General features: G+C 42.4%; 1 protein-coding gene across 5 annotated transcripts in view; it reads left to right on the top strand.

Annotated features, from left to right (window-relative positions):
* Positions 1–22,418, top strand: part of map4k1 (mitogen-activated protein kinase kinase kinase kinase 1) — a 51,447-nt gene extending 29,029 nt beyond the window's left edge. For all 5 annotated transcript variants that reach the window (XM_085430842.1, XM_085430843.1, XM_085430845.1 and 2 more), the window contains 28 exons: positions 92–147; positions 1,409–1,456; positions 1,951–1,993; positions 2,323–2,395; positions 5,151–5,282; positions 8,923–8,985; positions 9,161–9,242; positions 9,565–9,681; positions 9,767–9,848; positions 10,458–10,510; positions 10,806–10,852; positions 10,941–10,985; positions 11,420–11,440; positions 11,529–11,574; positions 12,463–12,616; positions 12,819–12,919; positions 13,241–13,282; positions 14,512–14,590; positions 14,683–14,759; positions 15,534–15,594; positions 17,224–17,326; positions 17,427–17,485; positions 18,674–18,777; positions 19,640–19,817; positions 19,926–19,994; positions 20,886–20,978; positions 21,062–21,188; positions 21,764–22,418. In XM_085430842.1, coding sequence (XP_085286968.1) covers positions 92–147; positions 1,409–1,456; positions 1,951–1,993; positions 2,323–2,395; positions 5,151–5,282; positions 8,923–8,985; positions 9,161–9,242; positions 9,565–9,681; positions 9,767–9,848; positions 10,458–10,510; positions 10,806–10,852; positions 10,941–10,985; positions 11,420–11,440; positions 11,529–11,574; positions 12,463–12,616; positions 12,819–12,919; positions 13,241–13,282; positions 14,512–14,590; positions 14,683–14,759; positions 15,534–15,594; positions 17,224–17,326; positions 17,427–17,485; positions 18,674–18,777; positions 19,640–19,817; positions 19,926–19,994; positions 20,886–20,978; positions 21,062–21,188; positions 21,764–21,860 — 2,252 coding nt within the window. In that variant the 3' untranslated portion in view covers positions 21,861–22,418. The remainder of the gene's footprint in view (positions 1–91; positions 148–1,408; positions 1,457–1,950; positions 1,994–2,322; positions 2,396–5,150; positions 5,283–8,922; positions 8,986–9,160; positions 9,243–9,564; positions 9,682–9,766; positions 9,849–10,457; positions 10,511–10,805; positions 10,853–10,940; positions 10,986–11,419; positions 11,441–11,528; positions 11,575–12,462; positions 12,617–12,818; positions 12,920–13,240; positions 13,283–14,511; positions 14,591–14,682; positions 14,760–15,533; positions 15,595–17,223; positions 17,327–17,426; positions 17,486–18,673; positions 18,778–19,639; positions 19,818–19,925; positions 19,995–20,885; positions 20,979–21,061; positions 21,189–21,763) is intronic.
* Positions 22,419–22,899: the final 481 nt, after the last annotated feature.

The following is a 22,899-nucleotide window of genomic DNA, read 5'->3' as shown; positions in this document are numbered from 1 at the left end:
AAAAATGATCGCTAAATTAACCCTTTTCAGCTCTGCGTTGTTCTGTGACTGTTTTGAATCTGTATGTTAAAAACTGCATCATGTTCCACAGTGACGGGTCCTCTGTCCGAGCCACAGATAGCCTACATCTGCAGGGAGATGCTACAGGTAATCACATTCTTTTAAATTTACTGTTTCCTGTTTGTTCCTCTTTAGTGCTGACGTGCATTTACTAAATAAAAATATTAAGTAGTCATACCTGTAAATACTTGTGTTTACTGGGTTTTCTGACCATCTCCCAGCAGCCTCGTATTTTCTGTTTCTCTGAGGAAAATATATGCATTGTCTGGTACGGGAGTCAGCTTAGCTTGTATATGCCTGAAGCTGGCAAACCTGACAACCCACAACATGCATAGAGAGCTTCTCCTGTTTTAATGACAGGAGAAGCTGGAGCTCCAGGAGAAAGCTGAAAAAGTCCAGGCTGAGTTTGAACTGCTGTGAGGCAACGTGTTATTGTGTGAAGGTCAGCGGCCAGCGGCAGTTATGTTTATTAAAGAATTAAAGAGTTGTTTGGAAAGGAAAAAAGGGTAGTTCCAGTACTTGGATGTTCATCTAACTATTGCAGCTAAGACGACAAGCTGAATGAAGCCTTGTGTAAAAAAAAAACCCAGAACAAATTAAAATAAATGATGGGAAGTCGAGCGATGTCCCAGCCGACGTGGATTACGCATTGACGTCATTTGTTCAGTCAGACTCGGTCGCGGTATGACTGCAAAAACTGCATCTTAAACGTAGAGATGCTGATGGAGCCTTTCAGTCACACCAAATACAGGAAGCAAATAACTGTCAACTAATCGGGTTGTGGAATGACTGTGAGTCGACCACCACATGACATCCAACCCACATACACAGAGCAGTATGACCTCTGTTTTCACTGAGACATCAGCTGTTCAGGCCTCCCTCACAGCAACTTTTATTTTCATCAGTTTCTTTTTGTTCTAAATGTTGAGAAGAGACATCAAAATGTTTGCTGGCATCAGGAAAATTATACAGATATCCACAGTTTTCACCCTTGTGGGGCCTTTGAATCATATGTTATGCCTCTTTGCAACCGTTGCGAGGTAAACAGCGAGCTACAAAATAATTGATATAAAACAAATTGTCCCCTAAACCAGACAAACGTCACAGGTGTGTGAAATGAGTGCACAGGCTGTCTCCAAAATGCAACACTGAAAAAGGAAACTACACTTCAGTAACTTCAGTCCTACTGTACACAGTGTGTCACCAGTCTCATTTTACACAGCAGTGGTTTCCTGATGGTTAAACTAGAGCATTTAGAGGAATTTTTAATTCCATCAGAGTCTATCAAGTGTAAATGTTATCAGGTTAAATTAAAGGCTTTTATTTTGTTGTGCGTGTGTGTGCGCAGGGCCTGGAGTACCTGCATGCAGAGAGGAAAATCCACAGAGATATTAAGGTGAGCGAAATGTGATGTGAGATTTTTATTCTTTGTTTTTTGTTCCCCCCGTGTTGCTTATTTTGTGGGAGAGCACATTAGACCTCAGCAGATGAAGCTTGCAGACTGGAAAAACTGGGTCAGTGCGGTGACAGAGAAGAAGATGTAAACAAGGCCAACGTTGTCCTTAAGATTTGGGTTCATGGTAGTCCTAAAAAATATTATTATTATTTTAATCGTAGCAGCTCAGTGATGTAATTTGAAAGAAAGCGAAAGTTCTTCATGTTAAAAAACAAACAGACAAAAGTTAGGAACTATAAACTATATTAGTCAGAACAGACGCTATAAAAATACATTCTTAAATGAAGCTGAATGAATCTTGTGCGTGTTTTTTTTTATTTCCATCCTGTGTGGGTTCAGTTAAAGATCACTGAGTGGGTAAAGAAGACTTTTTTAAATATATAGAAGAAGATGTTTTTGTGTTGATGTTTTATCTCGCCTTCTTTTCCTCTCAGGGTGCCAACATCCTCCTCAACGATCAGGGCGAGGTCAAGTTGGGTAGGTGGAAGTTTGCACTGTCTGCTTTGCACTGTACCGGCATGGTTAGCATGACTCATTCACCGCAAAAAGAGACGTTCTCACAGCGACATCTCCCCTGTCGTGTTTACTGAAGAATCAAATCATGAATTAGATCTCTGAATTTTCACCTGATTTGCTGAAAGCACAAACATGTCAGAGATTGCGCTCTTAGTTTTTGAAGCGTTTCGCAGCAACTCTGAAATAAATAAACTTGGTGAGTCTCATTTTAGTCACTGAAATTCATGAACACGTGTTTAATTTGTGGTTATTTTGGCGTTTATTGATGTTTTCTTTCCTCTGTTGTGCAGCTGATTTTGGGATCTCAGCTCAGATCACGGCCACGCTCGCTCGCAGGATGTCCTTCATCGGGACGCCGTATTGGTAAGATCTCAGACGTCGTTCAGCTTTTATCCCTTTCCACTACAAAACTGATCATTTAGACCACCCACCACTTTATTAGGTACACTTTTCTAGACCTGGGTCAGAGCTGCCTTAGTTCTTCATGTCATAGATTCAACAAAGTGCTGCAAACATTCCTGAGAGTTTAATCCACGTTGACGTCACGTGACGTCACGTGACCTCACATAGTATCGTAGCATCGCACAGTTGCAGGTTGGTTGGCTGCACGTCAGTGATGATCTGGTGACTCATGAGATCAGGTGAGTGTGGTCACCTTATCTGAGTACAGTGACCTAATTGTCATGTTCGAAAAACCAGTTTACCATCAGAAGTTGGTACACTGTTATCGTTAAGAGAAATACTCAGGTAGACTGTGGTGTTTAGACGATGCTTAGATGCTACTAAGAGGTCCACAGCATGACCAGCAGCACCCTGGCAGGATGGGTCCCTGCGTTCCCGTCGCTTATGCTAAACCCTGACCCGACCATCTGAAGTTTACAACAGAAACTGAGACTCATCAGTTCAGGCGACGTTTTTCTGATCTTCTGATGTTCAGTTTTGGTGAGCCAGTGTGAACTGTAGCTAACAACAGGATATTCACACCTGGTGGTTGTGGTCTTCTGCTGCAGCCTATCTGCTTTTGCGTATCTTAGTTATACTTTTGTCTTCCTTCATCTCGAAGCAGCCTGCCCATTCTCTTCTGACTCTTTTGGAAATGCTCTCATTTTTAGACCCTTCCTCTGTAAGCTCTGCAGATAGTTGTGCAGGAAAATCCCTGAAAATCACTCAGATCAGCCCGTGTGGTACAAACAGCTGTGGCACATCCAGAGTCACTTAAATCAGCGGTCCCCATCCTTTTTTGCACCACGGACCGGTATATGCCCAACAATATTTTCACGGTGTCACATGAAAATATATAAGGTGTCGCGGATAAATACAACAAAATAAAACCAGTACCGGTACCAAAAAAAAGAAGATTCATTCATAACACATGGGAACAGACCCAGGGAAACCGAGTTAACGATAAAAAATAACGATAAAAACCCTGAAAACCATACATTTCACACCCGAGCCTCAACTCTCGCAGCCCGGTACCAAACGACTCCGTCCGTGGCCCAAAGGTTCGGGACCACTGACTGAAATCACCTTGAACTTCAACAGGTCGTGTTAATCGTGTCTACGTGCCTCAGTGCACTGAGTTGACAAGCTGGACAGCGTGGAGTGCTACGACTTTAACTAGAGCTATTAAGCTGCATTTATAACCTGTATGAGTACAACAGCACAGCTATTTGTTATTACATGATATACAAACATCATCAAGGACAGCTTCCATCCTGGTGCATCAGCACAAAGACCCACAGACTCAAGCATAGTTTCTTCACAAAAGCCCGAAACACCCTGAACTCACACATGCACTGACAACACAGCTCCACCCCCAACCCAAGGTCTTCCCTCTATACACAGACTCACAACTACCACCACCACTGTGCAATACTTAATTTACATGCAATAACCCAGACTGTAAATATTTAACACAATTTTTTTCTTCACAATTTGCATATTTGTACATTTTCTATTTTTTGAATAGTGTTCATATGTGTATAGTGCTGCAGAACTTTGCACCTCACCCCCCTTTCTTTTCCCACATGTCTGCACTGAGTAGGAGATGCTCTGTATCTCATTGTGCATGTGTATAATGACAATAAAAGGCATTCTATTCTGTTCTATTCTATTCTAATTAGTGCTGAGTAACGGGCTAATAAAGTACCACAGCTTCATTTGCTAAAAATAAAGCACAAACCTCTTGGATGGTCTGTACAACACAGCAAGTTATATTATTATTCAGGTCACTGCATTAGAAAAGCAACAGCACAAACACGGCGACGAGATCCAGTTCAGTGACCAATTAGGTGAGGTGAAGCCTGGCCAACAGTGACTGGCTACAGGTGACTCATTTGGGACACCTGCCAAGCAGCCAAGGAGCCACACTGATCACACCGCTGCCTGTAAAGCAAAATGCAGATGTGTTTCTGTCTGCAGAGGCACAGCTTTTTGCACCAGGTTGTGAACATGTTCGTCTATGAGGACCGGCTCATGGAACCAGCCTTCAGTGGCCGTTAGAGGAACTGCACGGCCGTGCACATGCTTCATTTCTCAGTCCAATCGAGAATGTAAACCGGTGACGATTAATTGTTAATTGATTTACTGATTTTCGAGCTAGTCTCGCTTCGGCGTTTCCGCTCCTTTCTGCTTTCCGACCGCTCTGAGCTCTCGGTCTAACGTTCCATTAAAAGGCGCTACAGCTTGTGGCTGGCCACACTGAGTCACTGCACAGCATACGGCATATATCGCTGACATTTCTTCATGCTGCTTTAGCCAAGAATCTTTTATACCGTTTGCCCTTTATAACACTGCAGTGTTCTTGGATGATTTAATGTTGTTTTTATGCCGTGTGGGTGTTCTGACCTCGTGGTAATGGCAGTTACTAATTACATAGGCAACTTCTAACAACCGCAAACACCCACCTGTGTACCCATGTGGTTCACTCAACCCCCACGTCAAACGTCTGGAGCCGCAAGACACTTCACTAATTATTTTGGTAGATATTCTCATTAAGCGTGCAGTGTAAGCCTGACACAGTGACAGTCTGTATCACCGTAACCGTCCGGCCTTCTTCCCCCTCTTTGTTTTGTATTTGTGTTAAAAACACTTGCTGCTGTATCCCTCCTGTCCTCAGGATGGCCCCAGAGGTCGCAGCTGTGGAGATTAAAGGCGGGTACAATGAACTTTGTGACATCTGGTCTGTGGGCATCACAGCCATCGAGCTGGCAGAGCTGCAGCCTCCAATGTTTGATGTCCACCCACTGAGGTAAACGCACACCGAAAGACACAACTCACATGCCCGAGCACGTGTACACTGCTGTACCCACACACAGACACACTATGAGGCCTTGCAGCCTCCATCTTTAATTTATTTAACCACATCAAGGATGTTTCCTGTTGCTACCATAACAATATTTCAGGTCAGTGCTGGAGACGTTTATATTTCACACAGGAAGTCCCTTTCCTGACTCCCTGATCTGTGAGCAGAATAGGAAGTTGAGACGTTATTCCGATTATTCCATCACGGGTCCGACTGATTCTGCTGACTCCGTCCCTCTCCTTTATTTAATTTAAGGGCAATGCAATTTCCATCACATTATTACTTCTTTAATACTCTTTATTTTATTTTCCTATAACTAACCTCGGTTTTCACCTGATGCACAGGTTTGTATGTAAAGGTCAGTTCATGCAAATTATGCTCTTCTGCACTTACAGGGAGTGCAGAATTATTAGGCAAATGAGTATTTTGTCCACATCATCCTCTTCATGCATGTTGTCTTACTCCAAGCTGTATAGGCTCGAAAGCCTAATACCAATTAAGCATATTAGGTGATGTGCATCTCTGTAATGAGAAGGGGTGTGGTCTAATGACATCAACACCCTATATCAGGTGTGCATAATTATTAGGCAACGTCCTTTCCTTTGGCAAAACGGGTCAAAAGAAGGACTTGACAGGCTCAGAAAAGTCAAAAATAGTGAGATATCTTGCAGAGGGATGCAGCAGTCTCAAAATTGCAAAGCTTCTGAAGCGTGATCATCGAACAATCAAGCGTTTCATTCAAAATAGTCAACAGGGTCGCAAGAAGCATGTGGAAAAACCAAGGCGCAAAATAACTGCCCATGAACTGAGAAAAGTCAAGCGTGCAGCTGCCAAGATGCCACTTGCCACCAGTTTGGCCATATTTCAGAGCTGCAACATCACTGGAGTGCCCAAAAGCACAAGGTGTGCAATACTCAGAGACATGGCCAAGGTAAGAAAGGCTGAAAGACGACCACCACTGAACAAGACACACAAGCTGAAACGTCAAGACTGGGCCAAGAAATATCTCACGACTGATTTTTCTAAGGTTTTATGGACTGATGAAATGAGAGTGAGTCTTGATGGGCCAGATGGATGGGCCCGTGGCTGGGTTGGTAAAGGGCAGAGAGCTCCAGTCCGACTCAGATGCCAGCAAGGTGGAGGTGGAGTACTGGTTTGGGCTGGTATCATCAAAGATGAGCTTGTGGGGCCTTTTCGGGTTGAGGATGGAGTCAAGCTCAACTCCCAGTCCTACTGCCAGTTTCTGGAAGACACCTTCTTCAAGCAGTGGTACAGGAAGAAGTCTGCATCCTTCAAGAAAAACATGATTTTCATGCAGGACAATGCTCCATCACACGCGTCCAAGTACTCCACAGCGTGGCTGGCAAGAAAGGGTATAAAAGAAGACAAACTAATGACATGGCCTCCTTGTTCACCTGATCTGAACCCCATTGAGAACCTGTGGTCCATCATCAAATGTGAGATTTACAAGGAGGGAAAACAGTACACCTCTCTGAACAGTGTCTGGGAGGCTGTGGTTGCTGCTGCACGCAATGTTGATGGTGAACAGATCAAAACACTGAGTGTCCTTGCAAAGAAAGGTGGCTATATTGGTCGCTGATTTGTTTTTGTTTTGTTTTTGAATGTCAGAAATGTATATTTGTGAATGTGGAGATGTTATATTGGTTTCACTGGTAAAAATAAATAATTGAAATGGGTATATATTTGTTTTTTGTTAAGTTGCCTAATAATTATGCACAGTAATAGTCACCTGCACACACAGATATCCCCCTAAAATAGCTAAAACTAAAAACAAACTAAAAACTACTTCCAAAAACATTCAGCTTTGATATTAATGAGTTTTTTGGGTTCATTGAGAACATGGTTGTTGTTCAATAATAAAATTATTCCTCAAAAATACAACTTGCCTAATAATTCTGCACTCCCTGTACAGCTGAGGCCTTAAAACGTTGCAGTCATCTTGCCTGCTTAACCTGATCTTTGAAGAGACGCTTCTGCAGAGGCAATATTTGTTTTGCATTTGCTATCAACAGCGTTAGATATCTGATCTTATTTCATCCTGGAGGCTGAACCCTCGTTCTGCTGGCAAACTCGAGTTACCAGCATCGTTTCAGCCTGACTTTGAGAGAATATTTCTAACAGGGAAAAGTTGTGAAGTCACCAGAAGTCTCTGAATTTCAAACCTTCTGATCCTGCAAGCACCGAGGTTATCGTAGTGTACTAAAGCCACGTGTAAAAGACCTTTAGCAGATGTCCACATCAATAACTCAAATTAAAACAAAAGCTAGAGTTTAAAAAAAAAATCAAACCACAATATTACTGAAAATAAACTCGAATTAAATTAAAATATAGAAATAATGTCCTCAGTTTTGGTCACATTTAACAGCCCGGCCTGACGAGGCTTCGGTGTTTGCTGAGACTTAAATGTCACCGAGAGTCTGCTGCCGCGTTTCTGCTGTGATGCTTCTTCTGAACTTCTCAGATTTCACCTTTGTGTTATTATAATGTGTGTTGTGCATTTTACAAATACACAACACACATTATAATAAGAAAAGGATTGAAACTAGCAACAAAAACTAACACAACAAAGTGAAACTAACTGAAACTATATTCATTTAAAAAATTCAAAACTAAATGGAAATAAATATTAATCACGCTCATTGACGGAGAGGAAATCCTTCACTATGAGCTGCTTCTGAACCTCAAACTCAGTAGAGCTCACACAAACAGTCCAACACCGCAGTAAAAGACTCAGCGTATGTTTAATGTCACGTTTTGAAACAGACGGATCACAGACGCCTTCGCATGTTTCTCATTGTTCCTAAAAATTAAGGCCAAATATCTCTTGCCATTGTGGGTAAGAAACAGTTTTCAGAGAACAATTTAATCGGTGAGAACTTCACCAGAAGCAATATTGTTGCAGGCTTAAAAAAAAAAAGAAGAAGAGGAGGCTGTCTGCATCTCTGCTGCAGGTTCCTGCAAAGCAGAGGAAGCTGAAAAAGTCCAAGTTGAAAGGAAGTCGCTGGTGTTAAAGATAAAGGCATGGTGCTTTTTTTTTTGTTAAGGCGAGTGAGAGATGTGAAGTCATCGAGTCGAATCACTAGACCGGTTCACATCTCATCATCGTGGGTTTGTAGTCGTATCATCACGCAGTCGTATCAGTCACATCTTACAGGTTTCTCACAGAGCTCACCGCTTACCTGCAGTCAGAGCGTATCGACTGACTGCAGGAGGAAAAATATTCCATAAAAGACGCACCGAGGATTTCACGCATTGAGCTGTTATCTTGTTGCAATCACACGCGTGTGTGTGCGTGTGCAATAAAAATGCTCTGCAGGTCTTTCTCAAGATGTCTGGAAACATGTGTGCACGTGACACTCACCTCAAATGTTTCCCCTCGGTACATCGGCGTGCATGTGGACACACAGCCGAGCGTGCTGCATGCGCATGCTGACATTCATAGAAAACATCGAGTGTTTCCACCACCCACATGTACCTGGTTACTCACACACCCTCAGCTGACTCAAACAAACACACCATAAGTCATTCTGTGTGTTTTAATGCTGTGCTCTGTTTCCTCCTGTAGAGTGCTGTTTCTCATGTCCAAGAGCGGCTACCAGCCTCCTAAACTGAAGGACAAGTCAAAATGGTAACTAAAAGCCTGCAGCACTACTGAAACATGTATTATATGTAATCAGTTCGTCATCATCAGGTGCAGCCTTGAATCGTTGTATGCTTAAACAATATATTAACATAACGGAGGCTCTGCCCGTCAGATAACAGTGTTGTATTTTCTTGACCTTGCACATGTCTCCCGTCTTCAGGTCATCCAATTTTTATAACTTTGTGAAGGCCATGCTGGTGAGGAACCCCAAGAAGAGACCGAGCGCCACCAAGATGCTCACAGTCAGTAGCGCTCACTCTCGCGTGATTGTCTTTGGGTTCGTTTTGTGTTATTTCTGCATCAGGCTGATCACACGATGTCTACGGCGCCTTAAAAAGTCTCAAAACATACAATGTGTTGTGGAAGATGCCACAACACACTAGCTTTACACCCTTTACACATGCAAATGAGCCCCTCCCTCTTGATTTTTCCATCACACAACCATGATTACTTCCTGTGTCATACGCGGTTAGACCTGGTGCAGGTTTCAAACCATGAGGAATCGCCTGCTTTCTCACTTTTTCTGCTAGCTTGTCCTGATGTCTGTCTCTCTGCTCTCTGCAGCACACCTTTCTGACCCATCAGTGCCTGAACCAGGAGCTGACCCTGGACCTGCTGGAGAAGTACCGACACCCTGAGAAACTGAAGAGCTGCCTGGTCACAGACGATGAAGAGATGGAGGTCAGACTGATGAAGCTCTCTGTCTGTGTGGCGGTCCCAGCCACGGATGTTTTGGGGTTAATCGTATGTTTTGCTGTGATTTAAGGTGATTGTTCCTGGATCGTTAAGGAGAATCCAGTCCATCAACAAACACAACAGAGCGGGAAGAACCAACTCTGACATAAGCTGTAAGAAAACAAATATATTTCACTTTGAAATATTTTATGTTCCCAAGTATTCCCTTCCAGGTATCATTTCCTCTTTGGTAAACAAAGAAACATGTGCACATTTACAACTCACAAGAAGTGCATTGCTGGGTACGTTATACTGTGCATAGAAAAGCAAGAGCAGTCCAAGACTCAGCACCTCCACCAAGGCTGAAAATTCCCCCCACACTGCATTTACTGTGTCTCTGGATCCAGATTAAGTTTAAATTTCCCTGAGAATATCAACATGAGATGCCTGGATTCTTCCTGTTCTTATCATTCTGTGTCTTTATGAAGATATGACACCACATGTCCATTTTCCACAAATCTCAAGAGTCAAGAATCCTTCCAAAAATGTCATCATGCAGATTTGGATCAAAACTTAACCTCCTCTAAGTTGGACCTCTGATAAAAAGTTCCCACAGACCCTGAAACACATCTTTGGCCGACGTGTGAATGTCTGTGCTTCTCATAGTTTAATTTTCTTGGCCTTTGCCTTGTTAGCTGTGGCCACAGAGTGTTTCACTGATCCTCTGTCTCAGTCCTGTTGCTTCATGATGTTTAAGTTTCTTGTTTTTTGTTTTTTCCCAGTGAATCAGATCTACACTCAGAGGCCCACGAAGACCGACTCACCGACTGTAACTGTGAGTTTATATTAGAGGGCACACGTGCATTATATGTGCTGAATATGCATGCATACAAGTTCTACATCCATATGTACATTGTTAAAAACATACTTTATATGTATTTATATAAAGATCTTTCAGTTACAAGGAGAACTGATCATTTACACCTGGAGAAGAGGCAGAATGTTGATCATATAATCTGTACTCATCCCAGTGAACTGAACATGTTTCCCATTTTAGCTCCTGGTTTTTGTACATCTGGACATTTGCACACTTTCTAATCTGGTTTTGGGTCTGCTTTTTGTTTTCACAGTTAAGGCCATCGATGGGATCGAGTGACAGCAGCAAGAGCCCACCAGGGTATGCAGATCGCACATCAGTCCCACAGTCACATTAAAGCCAGTATGTTATTCAAATGTTGCACCTGTCTGCCCTTTTCCTGTTGCAGGGACCAGGACTCAGAATCAGACGACGACTATGATGATGTGGACATGTAAGAGACATCACACAGTTTCCTAAGTGAGAAAGAACAGACTGTTGTTTGTCTGCGTTTCCACTGCAGAGAAGACTGCAAAGAGCTTTTTACATTAGTCCTCTGAGGTAGAGACAGATGGACTTCAGTGGACAGATTATTGTCTGTGTGACGGCCGGTACAAACAGTCGTATCTTCCTCCAGGTCATGTGGGAAAAATTTGACTTTCGGCCGTTCGTCACCCAGTGTAGGTTGCAGGACTTTCACAAGTTTGCTGTGGTTGTCTTCTCTCACTTTAACCAATTAGCACCAATAATCTCAGTACGTACTTCTGTATATCTCAAAAACAACCATATTTCAGCGGAGGTGGACCAAAAAGCCGTGTTTGTCTCTGTATGCAGTAATCAGTGATTTCAGTGAATTTGCATTGACACTGTCTGTTTGTCTGTCCTCAGCCCGACGATACAGCCTCCTGGGTAAGCCCAGTAAACACACGCATATTAATGTGAAGTTTATTCCCATCATTAACGCAGCAGACTGAACCGACACTCTCTCTGCCGACAGGTTCATAATGCCGCCTGATGAAACGCCGCCTCCTCTTCCTCCAAAGGTGATTATTAAGGCTTGCTGTTCGTTGTTTATTTAACATGCGATTTCTGCTAAAGAGTTATTTTGTTTATTTATTCTTACATGTTAGAATAAATCAGTCGAAATGCTGATTATTAATATCAGCCTTTTATCTTTTCAAAATTAAACCCATTACATAGTTTTTATTTTGTAAATTTTATCTTAGGAGGAAATTTAAAAGCCTGACAGATAGACAGCGCTGTGTGGAGATGTATGCAGTCAGAGTTTTGTTTCACGACTCAGTTCTCGGTTCTCTTTGGATCTCTAGCACAGTTGTAAGTTATTTAACGGCCTGTTGAACTTGCTCTGAGGCGCTCTCTGGCTTTTCTGTGTCTTTGTCTAAACGCAGAGTGATATCTTGAAGTGGATCTATTATACTTGTCCTTTTTCTGTCTAAACACATTGTTACAGGCATGGATGTTCATATTAAACATGGCCAGAGTTTCTTTTACAAATAACAGGCTGCTCTAAACATTCTGTTTCAGACAGTTTTTTCTATTCTTGGCTCTGTTTGATGTCACAGAATGTCCTTGACATGATCATATTGGGCACAGACTCCAACCACCTACCCTTCAAATCATCTGTTTGCGAGCGGCAGCCAATCAAAAGAAAGTTATCTTAAAGGGGGGAGGGCCTAAAGCAGCTTGTTTCTGACAGAGGCTGAACTGATGCTGCACCAAGTGTCAGATAAATAAGGATTATTTTGATCATGCAAAGCTACTTTTATATAGCCAAAGAATATAGACATGGAAGCTGACATAAGAGATCTCCCTTTAAAATATTATGATTCAAAGATGAAAACTGCAGAAAACGCTCATCAGTCATTTTACCAAAAGTCTTTTGTGCCTGATTTTTTTTTTCTTTTGTGCAGCCCAAACAACGAACCAGCTCAGAGGAAAGCATGGCGGCAGAAGACGATCGAACAAGAAAGCTGACCTCTCTGTGCGCCCCCACCCCGCTCATAAGGACGTCCAGCGGGACGCACGTCCGGCCCACACCACAACCACGAACTACACGACACTCAGGTGAGCGTCAAATGTGCTGCAGTGTTTCTGCACAAGTCACCTGCTCAGCCAACTGAGCTGTGGCAGCAAGATGTTAATATCGAAGCATATTTTATATGACGTGCAAATTATCAGTCCATTTTCTTATTATTCTGTGTGTGTGTGTGTGTGTGTGTGTGTGTGTGTGTGTGTGTGTGTGTGTGTGTGTGTGTGTGTGTTCCAGACCCTGCATCCTTACCTCTCCAGTTTAATGAGCCCCCACCTGACCTCCTTCCTCCTGAACTTCCCCCTAAAGGCATACGCAGACGGCAGCCAACAACAAAGGTAAGGCGAGGGGAAGATGACATTTCTTTTGCGCTTTCAAACAGTGTAACATTGTCCCCGTCCACTTCTTAGAATAACTGTGTCCAGAACACAGAAATAATGTCCAGATCAGAACAAACAACCCTTTCTGAGGAAGCAGAGATAAAGTTCAGTGACAGCCTGGCAGAAGATGATTTTTCTGACAGTCGTGGAGGAAACTGAGCCGCACATCTTCCCATTTCCCTATTCCCAGTTATCCACATCTTCTCTGCTGCCTCACAGTGCGACTGCATCCTGCCACAGTTATCGTCATCATCATCATATTTTTCTTTCTGTTTGCAGGATCATCCTGAGTGTGCCAGCCCCGTCCTGAAGAAACCTCCTGTGAGTTTCTCCTCCCTGCACATCAGCTCTTTGCTGAGCGTCTCAGATTTTTGATGTTTTAAGTTTATGTTTCAAGCGAAGCGATGAACGGCATAAATTCAACGGTGGAATTTTAATCTTGCAATTTTATAGACGAGTGTTAAAAATCAAAGGGGACCTTTTATGTTTGTCCTTAGTTCCTGTCATATATACATACGTGTTACTTTGGCAGATGCTTCTATTAAATATGGCCAAAGTTGTGAAAAATGAGTTTGGCTTACTTGCAAGTATGTCCCTGTGAGGCAAACGCTCAGGTTTCAGATAGTTCTCGCTGGTCCTGCTCTGTATGACATCAGAGACACACAAAAGGTATTCGAGTCTTCTGTTTAACTAAATGCAGCCAATCAGAAATCCGAATAAAGACACAGGAACTCTTCAGCTGAAGGGGATGCCACCTCCTTGTGGCTTGAATGGTTAGGCACACTTGGGACACCATAATGTGAGAATGCAGTGATGTGTGCAGCGCCCCACCCAGCCCTTTCGGTTCTTTGCCTTTTATTGTTTATTCCTCACAGTTTAAGGCAAAGTGAGAAAAGGAGAGGCAGAAAGCAGGAGGTCACTCAGCAAGCCTGAATATTTTTTTGAAATCAGCATCGATTTTCATTTCAAAACGGTGCAGAACTCCTGGGCCTAAAAGGCTGCATCAAAACCACCAGGATATGCTAAATAAGGGTTATTTTGAGCTGTGAATCATGCAAAGCGACTCTAGAGAAAGCCCAAGAATAAAATACAAATAAGCAAAATATGCCCTGTTAAAAGAATTTAATAAAAAATAATACATGAAACAAATAGCAAGCATGGAAAATAAAACTGTTCAAAATGTGTGCAAGTAACACGTCATCACATCCATGTAAAGTCCACATAAACTATAGTTTACTTTAGAGATGAAATGTTTAAGGCTTCTACATAGAGTAATAACATTTAAAGGTGAAGTAAAACTCAGACTTCGTGGTACGTTTGGGTCTTATTCCACAGCTGCTTTTGCTTTCCTTCTCTAAATGTCACTCCTCTGTGATCCTGTGGTCTTAAAACCTCTTCGACCTTTAACGCTGAAGGAGTAACCATTCAGTGGGCGTGTTGTAGGTGTTTGTTTTGTAAGATTCTTTCAGTGGTTTGAAATCATGTCTACTGCAGAGAGGACAGCGTGAATAATTGAATGCCTTTCCCTCCCTCTCTCTCTCTTTCTGCAGGTCTACTTTAAAAAGATCTTTCACGGCTGTCCTCTTAAAATAAACTGCTCCACGACCTGGGAGAACCCCACCTCTAAAGGTTGTATGACAGAAAGACGAGCTCAGAAAATTCTCCACTTTGCCACCTTAAACTTCTGTCTGACCTGCCTCTGCTTGCTGTCCCTCCCTCAGACCAGCATCTGATCCTGGGGGCAGAGGAAGGGATCTACACCCTGAACCTCAACGGCTCTGAGGCCACGATGGAGCTGGTAAGCCATTTATCTACTTTAACAAAGTTTTCAAAAAAGGCAAAAAGACTCAAGTGACCCTAAAAGAGACTGTTGGGTTTGGTTTAGTTGCTATTGTCGTTTCAGCCTGACTGTCCTCCTTGAGTAGTCATGCAGAGGCCTGCGCTACAGGGCAGGCTTTGGGGCTCAGCAGGTTAACCTCAGGGCTTTATGAGGTTTTTATGAGGTTTTATCTATAGTGGTTCCCTTCTTACTCGGGTAATTCCCCACCGTAACTTGTGCTGCATACCTGACCAGTGCAGGAGATTAACAGGTATAAAATGTACCAGCCAGTTCCCTGGTAATCAGTGTGTGGTGAATCAGTGCAAAGATAGTAAAAGGTTTTAAAAGCTTTCCTTCCCAAACAAGCTCCATATAGATTCTTAATAACTTTATTCTTTGCGCTTTTGCTTTCTGGCTTTGAATTTTCAGTTTAAGTTCTCTTGTTGTGAACATTAATTATAAACTCCCAGCCTTCAAAGTATTCAGATACAGTGTCTGTGACTAAAGAAGGACAAATATTGCTGAATGGGCAAAAAGTAGAACCTTGTTTAAATCACTGCATCCTGTGTGTGCGCGTGTTACCATTATTATCCTCATTAATGTGGTATTTCAGTTAGTTCCTTCCTTCTGCATTGAGTTAAACGAATCACACTTTATGAAAAAGGCTTTTCCGTAAGTGGCCTGAATATAAAAAAGCTGACAAGCTATTACATAAATAAATGAATGAATGAATGGTTCTTCTTTCTCTTCCAGTTGTATCCTGGGAAGTGTACCTGGGTGTACACCAGTAACAACGTCCTCATGTCTGTATCAGGTAAAGCAGATCCTCATTTAGCTGGTTGTCTGTAGTAAGACTCACACTTGTTGCTGTGGACCTCATTGCTCATTTCTAAGATTTTCAGGGCCGAGTACAATAACCTCAGTTTGATCTGAATTAAGAAGCAGAAAGTTAGCGGCCATCCAGGTCTTTATGTCTTTAAGACATTCCTGCAGTTTAACTAATTGGTGTGTGTTATCTGGCTTCATGGATAGTTAAAGCTGGGTGTCATCTGCATAGCAGTGAAAATGTATGCTATGCCTTCTAATGATGCTGCCTAAAGGAAGCATGTATAATGTAAAAAGAACTGGTCCTAGCACTGAACCCTGTGGAACTCCATAATTTAGTCTATTAGATAGAGATGATACAAACCACTGCAGCACAGTAACTGTAATGCCTACAGCGTGCTCTAATCACTGTGAACTCTTAAAATAAACCAATTCAATCTGTTAGCAGTTTTACAACTACTCTTTCAATAATTTTGAGATAAAAGGAAGGTTTGTGATTGGCCTGTGATTACCTAAGAGAGCTGGGTCTAGAGATGCTTTTTAAGTAACGTTTTAACTACCACCAGCTTGAAGGCCTGCGTACATAGCTGATTAATAGATTAAGTTATCATATTTAAGATTGAAGCATTAATTAATGGCAGGACTTCTTTGAGGAGTCTTGTAGGAATGGGATCTAAAAGATGAGGATGAATGACTCCTCAGCTGTGGGTCTCCAGCTGTATGTGTGCACAACAGAGTACAGTCAAGGCTTTATGCTTCAGTCACACAGGCCTAGAGACCAGTTTGTAACGACTCTGGGGATTACCAGTCACTAGGAAAAAATGCATATTCCTCCACTGCTTGGCCAGTGGTGGCTGGAGCGTGCTGGCAGTTGCTAGAGTGCTACACCCAAACATCCTTAGTTGGTAACAGCTTGCTGCTGTCACCTGCAGTTTGCATGGAAGATGCCAACCTGTCTGCAAACACTTGCTAACTGTTCACCCAGTGGTTGTTAAACTTGAGAAAAACAAAGCAAACATTTGTTTTCAATACATTTTGAAAAGTATTTGAGATGTCAGCCATGTTTAACATGAATATCTGATATTGTAACAGCATACGTGTCAGAAAATAAGGAAAAGGTGTAATGGGTCCACTTTAAAGAACACATTAGGAAGCTGCTGGTAGACCCGCGAACACGCTTTAATTAAATGGGTCAAAGGACCTTTGATTACATTAAAACCTCTGAATGTTTTCATTAATTGTTTTTACCTTCTCTCTTTGCCTCTTTGTTCAGTGTTATTAGAACTGCTTTGGTCTGTTTACTTAAACATGTCCAGTCTAAAACTGTTAAAATCTGAATTAAAATAAGATTTTTTATTCTTTTTTCTTCACCGACTGTCTTGTCAGACTCAATTTTATCTCTTTATTTTTTTAATTTGACACTTTTACCTGATGCTTTGTCCCTTTGATGTCTCATGTAAACATTTAATGTGATTGTTGGTAAAAGTTACCAGACAAATAAGTGAGCATTGCTGTGACTTTGTGCATTTAGTGGATTTGATCTCAGGTCTGGTGATGTCGGAGTCTGTAAACAGTTTGCAGATCAGTTCGTGAACTGTGTCTGATTTTGCGTTTGCAGGTAAATCGTCGCAGCTTCACTCCCACATGCTGAAGGAGCTGCACGAACAGGCGCGCAAAGACCAGAGGATGAGCGCCTTACCGACTCACAGACTGTTGCCTAGGTAACAACCACACTAAGTTTCTCTGCAGTTCATTTTCAGTCGTGATTGAAAGATCCGCTCGTCCCATTTAAACGCTGATTTTCTGCATTTTTGTGTTTAGAAAATGTGCGGTGACGTCTAAAATACCCGACACCAAAGGCTGCAGGACCTGCTCAGTCGGTGAGAACAGATTCTGTTCAGGCGTAGTTCGATACTTGGCTTTGTGTCAGAGTTTCTATTTCACTTCTCTACATCCCCTAAAGGGGAAACACCACAGGGGAAGAGTGTAAAACATGAAACTACAGCAGCTAAATTATTAAATTAGAGAAATCGTGATAGGTTTTCTTAAAGTCTGTCTAAATGTAAAACTGGAAAATGCTGCTGATGTGAAGATTTTAGTCTTAAAACTTCTTTTAAAGCTCTTTTCAGTAGAATTCTTTACATCAAACCTCTGCAGGTGATTACTTTAGTTTAGTTTTACTAAGTTTTTTAACATTTTCAGTTTGGAAATGAGCTGTTATCTCATTAGAAATGCTAATCTGAACTCTTCGGTCACTGTGTTAGGTAGGCCTGTTCAGCTTCTGATTCATAAAACTATCTATTCAGTCACAATTCATTGCATTGAGGCATGTAGACATGGTCAAGAAAACCAGCTGAAGTTCAAACTGAGCGTCACAAGGGGGAAGAAAGGTGGTTTAAGTGACTTTAAAGGCAGTGTGGTTGCTGGTGACAGACAGATTGGTCTGAGTGTTTCAGAAACTGCCGATCTGCTGGGATTTTCCCACGCAGCCATCTCTAAAGTTCACAGAGTGCAGTCCAAAACAACAGAAGATATGTTGGCAGCAGTTCAATGGGAGAAAATGCCACATGATGCCAGAGATCAGAGGAGAATGATCATACTTGTGACAGTCAGGGCATGCAGGAGAGCATCTCTGAAGCAGCAGAAGACCACACCGTTGCTAATCCTGTCAGCTAAGAACAGGAAACTGAGGCTAAAATTCACACAGGACATGTTGCGTGACCTGATAAGTTTTGTTTTTTGCTAAAATAATCGGACTTGGTGTTACAGACGTGAAAGCGTGGATCCATCTTGTCTTGTATAAACATTTCAGGGTGGAAGTGTAACGGTGTGGGTATCGTCTTGGTGTACTTTGGGCGTCTACATGAGTGTTGTTGTTGACCATAATCCTAAAACTGACCAGTGCATGAGATTAAAACGTGTTTTCCCTGTAATGTGTCATCTTAACTGTTTGACGAGGTTTAAAATATTAATAATAAAAATAAAGGATGCAGATTCCTGTGCATGTTTATGGTGATCAGTTCTGAGTGAAAACCGGCTGATCTGTTGCTTGTTTCTGCCTCTCGCAGCAGGGAACATGCAGCGAGGCTGTGCCTTCCTGTGCTGTGCTTTGGAGTCCAGTGTGGTGCTGCTGCAGTGGTACGAGCCCATGCACAAGTTCATGCTGATTAAGGTACGTGTGTCAAATGTGAATTACTAAGGAAAGCATCCTGTCCTTTCTGTTTTCACTTCTCAGAAGAGCAAAATCAGTGACAGAAACTTGACTTTTACAGCGTTGGCATCCAGCACAAAGTTAAACAAGCCTGCTACTGCATTATACTTTTTTCCCCATCATGCATAGATGCTATTGGTGCTGAAATTTTAATGCTTGATGCACAAATTGTAAGCATTAGGACCCTTAAACACCTCCTGATGTAGCTTCTAGTTGGTTTTATTTGATTTATTTATTGTCTCCAGTTATGTTCAGTTAGTGTAACATGCACAGGATGTAAAGAAGCATTTTAGTATGAAATAATTCAAGCAGTGCCACAGAAAAGTAGGTTTCAGCCACATAAATTCCCCGAACCTGCAGTGAATAAACTGTAAACCTGCTGAGATGGGAAAACCCGTTAACGCCGAAATCTATTGACACGACAAAAACACAAGAAAGATTATGTGATGATCTGAGATGTACCTGAAAGGGTGCCACAGTCATGCTGCTTTTATTAAACGTGTTTCTGTTTTGATTTTATTTTTTTAGTGGGCTGTTAACATTGACAGCAGCTTATAAAATGACTGCCGGCGGTCACACAAAGCTTTTTTATTGTCTCCATTAAATTTATGAGTTAGAGCTGAGGCCTCTAACCATAAAATTGTTATGGTTTGGAGAACAGACTCAGGTGTCCTCGGTTACTCCTTCTGTGTGGCTGAAAGCCTGCAGGTTATAAGTCCTCGAACAAAACACCGTAACGATCTGCTTTGTTAGCCGCTCCTTCAGCCGAGAAGCGAACAGACGTTAAACTCCTGATTTTTTTTTTTCTCTTTCATGCTTGTAGCATTTCGACTTCCCTCTGCCCAGCCCTCTGCGGGTGTTTGAGATGGTGGTGGTGCCCCAGCAGGAGTACCCGATGGTGTGTATCGGTGTTTCTCGAGGCTCCAGCCCCAGCCATCCGGTCTATGTAGAATACATTAACCTCAACTCCAACACGTCCTGGTTCACCAACACGGGTCTGGGTAAGCTGACGGCTCGTTATCAGAAACACATCAGTGTTTATCATGAAGTCGTGCTGTTGTTGTTGTTGTTGTTGTTGTTGTTAATGGTGGCGGTGTTTGCTCTTACAGAGAGACCATGTCCAGAAGTAGTCCAAGTAAACCAGCTGGACAATAACTCGCTGCTCGTCCTCTTGGAAAGTAAGTATCACACTAAACTTTGTTGTCTTCAGAAAGAGGCCTGCGTTTGTTGAATTTGAACTCCACACTTTAAAACTTCATTCTTACAGTTCTGACTGCTGCCATGTGGGTGTTTATTAAACCAGCACGATCAAAGTTACTGTCCCTGTGTGTAGTGCACGTGTAATCTTGTCGGGTTTGAAATGTTTACTTGGGTCGGGTGCCATCACTGTGACTACTCCCTGTATTCAAAGTGACTTCGGTGCATCAAGATGCCAATGAAAGGGCAAATAACCAGCAAACAGTCTGTGATTGGTTTGTGATTGAATGGGATCAGGTTGGCATTTAAATCACATCTGTAATATGGAATATATAACTGTAATAAAGCAGCATCAATCAAATCAAACAAAATCACAAATCTGTTGTAAATCAGAGACAGAATGACGAAGGCTCTCTGCAACCTTCATTTCAAATGGGATTATAACCAGATACAGCACGTTGAATAAAGATGCTCCCATCTGTGCAAACTGACACAGCTGGATTGCAACTTGTTCATTTTGTTAAAGCGACCAACATGGCAGATAATTCGCCTTTGGAGCCAGTTTTGAGTGGTTGTCTTTCATATTAACCTGTCCGCTCTCTTAAGGAGAGCACTGCTATAATGATGTTATGGTGCCGTGTTGATTCTGACATACTGATAATTTATTTGTCTTAAAAGCTCAGATACAAAGAAATTTTGAGCCTTTCTGAGTTACTTTCAGTCTGACTAACCTGAAAACAGCTCCAGATATTTATTATGTTGCCTAAGGACTATTTTAACTCCTCGTTATGATTTGAGCACCATAATGCTGTCTACCTTCATATTTCCACAGAGATATTCTAACACAAACACTGCCCCTCTCTCCTCCACAGGGTCGGTACAAATAGTTGGTCTTGATGGGGAGTTCAAGAGCGGCAGAACGCAGCACTCTGAGACCATCTTCTCTCAAGATGTTGAATCTATAGGTGAGAGGAAGGAGTGAGACCCTGGTTATGGTGAATTTTGGAGACGCTGAAGGCTCAGCACTGACTCTTGTTTGTATGTACAGTGTATTTTGATGACACGCTGTTGGCAGTGTGGCGTCACGGCTGGTTGAGGAGAGGAAAAGGTTTCACGGAAATGCTGGAGGAAATCACGGACCACAGGAAGACCCACAGACTCGTGCAGTCCGACAGGTACAGCACGTCCTCGCTTTGAATTTTCTGTGGATAAAAAAAGCACCTGCAGTCTAGACTGTACATAAAGGATGGATGCACCCTAAAGGCACAGCTCAGGGCAGACTGGATTCCACACTGACTCACAGGCGCCACCATGTGGTACAAATGAGCATAACAAGAAAGTACTGCCTGGACCTATTTTAACTGAACTTCAGTTGACGTGTGCGTATCAGAATCAGAATCAGAATCAGAATACTTTATTGATCCCTGGGGGAAATTATTTCATGGATGTTTTGGAGTTCAAGTCCCATCCTGTTGATTTAACTTGCTTTCATTCAGTTTGAAAGGTTTTAAAGTATTATAAACGCAGTTACCTACAATAAGTACTTTATAAATTAAAGCATGCATTCTGCTTATTGGCCAGCAGGTGGTGAGTCTGAGTGTGTTGAAGCTGCTGCTAATTTAATTTGTAATTAATCAGTAAACACTTTCCTGATGTTTATCTTCTCAAATGGTAGTTTCAGGTCTTATTTAATAGAACTTGTGTTTTTTTTGTGCTGATCAGTGTTTGACATGTGACCTTTTCGCCGCAGGATGGTCCTTTTAGAAACTCATCAGAGCGAGGACCCGTCGGGGCTTTCCAACCTCTACGTCCTGGAGATCGCCGAGAACTACGTCATGCTGGCCTGACTCTCCCACACCCTGCTTCTACTGGGACTTAATACAAGAGAGAAAAGACACATTGGGCTTCGACATTTGGATCTGTCATCGTTAAGTTCGATGCGTATAGACGCCTCACTGCCCCAGTATTTTAATTTCTAACCAAAGGAGAGGTAATCTGTCAGAAACAGGTGATGCCATGATGCTGAAAGTTCATTCTGACCTAAGAAGATTTCTGTGTTGTAGCCTTTATCCCTCAACCTCGGGGAGTTTGCTCTTATTTATGCCATTTTCAACTTTGGTTTGTGCGATCCAGAACAAACCAGAGCATCCAGACAGCTGAGAAAACCCTGAAGGAAGGAAGGACCTCCTCTAACACTAAAGAGGAGGGGGGCATCCTTTGTTCTGCCACCGTATTGTTGATCAGAGCAGCAGCAGCTGCCTGAGGGGACTGACACACGGGGCCTCCTGAAGACGCCACAAACAAGCTGAAAGCACTGCTGCTGCTCGCGCTGTGTGTTTAGTGACTTGAGCCTGTATGTCACACTTTTTACTGCCGTTACAGTGTAATAAAATGAGTTAACACAACATGGAAAGCTTTGTTGATTTTGGAGGCGGGTGTTGGGGCGGATGTGTTGACGGAGGGCCACGGCATCTTTAACTGCAGTGATTTCTGTTCTGTGTATCACCGTCATTTGTGCCTGTGATTCTAAGGCAGAATCGTGGGTTTGTTTCAGCACTGACGGGACGCTTTTGCTTTATTTGCAGCATCTATCGCTACCTTTTCTCTCAGTTTATGGTAGAAACGTCTGGAAAGTAATGCAGTTAGGCTCCCAGGCATTCGATATTGCTTTCAAATAATTATCCCTCCTTCCACTTCCTTAACCTCTTATCTATTGAGGTGCGTTAGGGGGCCGAAGCCTATCCCAGCTATCATAGGGTGAGAGGTGAGCGTACAATCTGAACATTTCTCATCCTGTTCCTGCTGAGTCGGCACACACATATGCACATCTACATGTTTCTTCTGGAGAACATTTATCTGGGCTTACTGACTGCAGCAGGAGTCTTC

The sequence above is a fragment of the Copadichromis virginalis genome, linkage group LG14 (genome assembly GCF_057382275.1).
Source record: "Copadichromis virginalis isolate Kocher_CV1m ecotype Utaka linkage group LG14, C_Virginalis_male_GT1.1, whole genome shotgun sequence".
In the NCBI taxonomy this organism is placed as follows: Eukaryota; Metazoa; Chordata; class Actinopteri; order Cichliformes; family Cichlidae; genus Copadichromis; species Copadichromis virginalis.
The sequence above is the reverse complement of the archived record's forward strand: the minus strand, read 5'-3'. Positions and strand labels throughout refer to the sequence as shown.